This window comes from Sinocyclocheilus rhinocerous, unplaced genomic scaffold (genome assembly GCF_001515625.1).
Source record: "Sinocyclocheilus rhinocerous isolate Xijiao unplaced genomic scaffold, SAMN03320098_v1.1 scaffold760, whole genome shotgun sequence".
Classification (NCBI taxonomy): domain Eukaryota; kingdom Metazoa; phylum Chordata; class Actinopteri; order Cypriniformes; family Cyprinidae; genus Sinocyclocheilus; species Sinocyclocheilus rhinocerous.
In genome coordinates this window covers 372,732-377,220 of record NW_015667422.1, presented here as the reverse complement: position 1 = coordinate 377,220, position 4,489 = coordinate 372,732, and the positions used below count along the sequence as shown (strand labels likewise).

At 35.8% G+C, this 4,489-nt stretch overlaps 2 protein-coding genes across 3 annotated transcripts in view; one reads left to right on the top strand and one right to left on the bottom strand.

The window, feature by feature from the left end:
- The window catches only part of LOC107733946 (abhydrolase domain-containing protein 2-A-like), a 31,414-nt gene that overhangs the window by 21,212 nt on the left and 5,713 nt on the right, over window positions 1-4,489 (bottom strand). The gene's annotated exons all lie outside the window — the stretch shown is intronic.
- The window catches only part of LOC107733947 (uncharacterized), a 9,266-nt gene continuing 7,152 nt past the window's right edge, over window positions 2,376-4,489 (top strand). Inside the window, exons 1-2 of one of the 2 annotated variants that reach the window (XM_016545805.1) lie at window positions 2,376-2,492; window positions 3,491-3,535. In XM_016545805.1, the coding sequence (XP_016401291.1) occupies window positions 2,435-2,492; window positions 3,491-3,535 (103 nt within the window). In that variant the 5' untranslated portion in view covers window positions 2,376-2,434. Of the gene's footprint in view, window positions 2,493-3,476; window positions 3,536-4,489 lie in introns of both variants that reach the window. The other variant, XM_016545806.1, reaches the window with a different exon arrangement.

The window sequence follows — 4,489 nt, the reverse complement described above, 5'->3', positions numbered from 1 at the left end:
TTGGATTTGAGACTTTAGTCTTTGCAACTTTACAGATCTTCTTTATGCACCAAGAGCTTGTAACACTCCAAAGAGAAAGGAAAAATTGAAATCGCATCATATGACCCCTTTAAGTAAAAAGTAGCCATTACTAGGCTACTACCTCTTTTAGTGTCACACGGGTAACGGGACCCCATGCACTTTAAATAAACACCTTAATACAAAAGAATTTAGATTTCAAATTTTGTTTGCTAATGAATGCATCCAGACTGAACAACCGCCATGTAGAACAGGGCGGGACTGGGACAAAATTTCACTCATCCAGAGGAGATGGTCCTCACTGCAGAACACAAGATCTAGGGGGCGTGGTTGGATCCAGATCCAACTCCTCCCACCTTACATATACCTAAACCTACCCATCTCCACCCCGATTCCCAAACCCACCCATCTCCACCCCTAAACCTACCCATCTCCACCCCCTGATTCCCAAACCCACCCATCTCCACCCCTAAACCTACCCATCTCCCAGAGCTCCACCCCCTAGATGTGGATCCAACCACGCCCCCTGGATCTTGTGTTATGCAGTGAGGGGCTACTGGCCACAACAAATACACCCATACACCCACAACAAATTCTGAAACCATGGACGACACTATTTTTTGTATGGCCATCACATAAAAAAGGTTAAAACCCTTAGGCTGGGGCCGTGCAAAAAACCCAAATTTTCTAAATTGCCTAAATGTCAAAATTAGTACAACAATAACTACACCATGACAATATCTTTATAGAAAAATCCTAATATTGAACATGTCATTGCATTATCATGAGTCATATTTTTCCCTTATGAAAATTAACTATTAGTTTTATTATAGTAAAAGTATAGTAACCATAGTTTTTTAGTGGATTGATTACCATTTGTATAACCATAGTTTTACTACAAATTCCATGGTTAAACTATGGTTAGTGTAGCAAAAGCATAATTTGTCGTTACCTTAGTAACCATGGTTTTGGTATTATGCATGTAAAAGTAGTAGTAAAAGCATGGTTAATTTTCATAAGGGTTGTGTTGTTGTCTGCCCTAGCTCACTCCAAACCTATCATAAAACAAACAATGTGAATATTTGTCTGCTAAATAACTACTGTAACTGTACAACAGATAATGATGTCCTTTAGCATACAGTATTTTCTGATAATCTGTTTGGATTCAGCCTAGTGCATAAATGTTTGCGGGAATATCCCCGCATTCTAAATGCGAAATCCGCAGGATTGTGTAGCAAATACAGGCCCTGCTTAACTAAGTAAACAAAGACAAAACTACAGTAGCCTATTTACAGATGAAACTGACCTGCACTTGAAGTCCTGAACAGATTGATAAAAGTGAATCAATGAAAGTAAAAAGTTGTCAGAAAAATAAATAGTTAAGTAAAGTAGGCTACTGATACCAGAAAAATCTACTTAAGTGTAACGAAGTATTTGTACTTCGATACTTCCCATCTCTGCCGAGCAGGGTAACAAAAGGTCAAAGGTCAGTGGCATGCCCTAGTCGAAAATTCAACCAGTCCTAAATGGCTCAAATAAGAATCTTCTAAAAGATCTTTGTAATTTCTGTCATCATTTGGAAGGAGATCAAACTAGATTCTTAAAAAATTCTACTGGATAAACTGAAGATTCCATTTTTACTTTTCACAATTTCATCTTAAGCGATCATCACATTTGATCTATTTAGGACTGATATGAATCATAAATTGATTACAATTTTTTGAGCTACGAGGAAAACATTCTCAGTATTGTGATACTCCAGTAACGAATGGCTTTTATCGCTTCACCTCTGCAACAATGAAAGTGACACCTCGTTCATTCACCCCTCAAGGCTCCAAGCGCTTGCCATAAAGAAATAAAACCCACCTCTCTTGTCTGCACAAGCAAACATACACACATGTGACCGGTTCTTGACCGACGGGTCAGCGACTGTATCCCTCTCATCAGTATTCTGCTACACTAACATGACAAGGCTGGAGCAAGGCTATCCAAACATGGAGCACACAAAAAAAAACGGCCTTAGAACAGAACCATTCATAAACAGCGTCTAGAATGACTTTTACTTTGGGTAATTCATTTATTGCCTGTATTTATCTCAAGATAGCCTAGTTCTTTAGAATACTGTATTTCCTGGATGGCCTATTTCAGCCCAAGATTTGTACAAAAGAAATTATAAACTTATATAAATATAACTTGCAAATATAGTTATACAAATATAACTATAAATAACTTCAGCTTCACCTAATTACGTAAAGAATACGAACTGCTAACTCATTCCCTCATCATCTTCTAAAACCTTCCCCTCTTGAGTTCATAAAGACATCAAACCGCACTATAAAATGGAAAGGAATTGCATGAGTGTATCTCCTCCCATTTGAACTTTGGAAACACTCTGCCGTAGTAAAGCGTTCCCAACATGTGTAGTCATTTTTTCTGTTCTACCCCACGATCGCCTCTCAAACTGTGCTCTTCAGGTGAGTTGAATTCATATATGTCATCTATAATAGCCATCCGTATGGATCATACAGAAGCTCTGCGATCTAAACATGCCATTAAGTTATTCTTACGATAAGAAATGCTGATAAGAATTATTGCATGGCATCTCGTCTTTTTTTGGTGCAATAATGCTTATTTTAAAATAATACTGCACTGTAACATTGTTGTAACTTTTAATTATTTTATACACTGTTAAACATTTCTACCTACTTCCACTTTAACTTCAGTTCAGTTGATGCATTAAAGTTTTAAGTATAATCAAATTGGCTATACAAGTCATTTCAGCTTAAATTATATTAAACCAACTTAAAAAAAAGTCAAGCTGAATCTTGTACAACTTAAAATACGTAGTTGAAATTGGTTAAATCATTTTGATGAGTAAGAGTAATGGAAAAACATGTTGCATATGTTACGTATTACATGAAAAACATACATTTTAGTTGCATTAAAAACGTACATTTTAGCTTTAGATGTTAAATATTGATGCTAAATCCACTGCTGTTTTATATAGAATTGTTTATACAGTTTTTAATGCAATTACATCAGAAGTAACTGTAATTAAATTAAATTAAATTAATAACACCTAAAACTGATATGGACAAAAATGCAATAAAAAAATAAAAATTGATCATTGAAATTGTATATATATTGACTAAGGTGGTAAAACAAATAACTGTAAAGCAAAATATCAAAACATTTTAAGAAATATTTTGTAACATTGAGGTGGGTGGGATCAACATCTGCTTTTTGTCAAGGCATGATATCTCATTCTCTCATTGGGAAAGGTTAAAATATTGCACCATGGCATCTTTAGTCAAGCTGATGTGTTCAAGCATTGCATGTGTGGGGGAGAAATTCTCAGAAATGAAAACACAAGGCTAATGAAACTTGACATGTTGTTTTTAACTGTGTTAATATGTGTGAAAGTGTTAACCCCTCTGCATTGCGTCTGTGTTAAGCAGACTCTGTATTACAGGAGCGATGCTGCTGTTGTGGATAGCATTATCTCTCACCTGGCCTGGTATAGTACACTCTTAACCTCATAAAATCAACTGAGTGAATCTAATAATAGGAGAATAAATGAACATGCAAGAATATATCCACGGCTGCGCTTCCCAAAAGCATTATATAAGTACACTCTCAGAATAAAAGATAGATAGAAATCTATCACTGGAGTAGTGCCCTTTCAAAGCGTACACTTTAGGTAGTAATAATATGTACTAATATGAACCATTTAGGGGTGAATAAGATACAAATAAGCACCTTAAAGCTTTTGTACCTTAGGATACCACCCTAGTGACAGATTTGTACCTTTTTTTTGTCTGAGAGTATAGATCATTGAGACCATTTGTGCCAATGCTGACGATGCTTTTGGGAAATCCAGCCCATTCTAGAATTAATAGAAATTCTATTACATGGATGTTTTTTTGTTTTGTTTTTTGCATTGTGACTATTTCTATGACAATTAAGAACAATTTTAAGCACAGAGATAAAGTATTGCAATAAAGAGAATGAATGACAAATTTTAATCCAAAATGCTGCTGCAAGATTAATCTTTAATGAGCCGAAAAGAACGCATGTCACACCTCTGTTCATCAATTTGCACTGGCTACCAGTAGCTGCTCGCATTTAATTTAAGGCATTAATGTTTGCCTACAAAATCACCACTGGCTCTGCACCCATTTACCTAAATTCATTACTTCAGAGTTATGTACCCTCTAGAAGCTTGCGTTCTGCAAGTGAACGGCGTATTATTGTGCCATCTCAAAGAGGCACAAAATCACTTTCACAGACTTTTTCATTAACTGTTCCCTCCTGGTGGAATGACCTGCCCAAATCAATCCAAGCAGCTGAGTCCTTAACCATCTTCAAGAAACAACTAAAAACACATCTGTTCCACATTTATTTGACCCTCTAACTCTAACACTTTCTATTCTATTTTAATTCTACTTTATCTATATTTATCCTCTTTTTT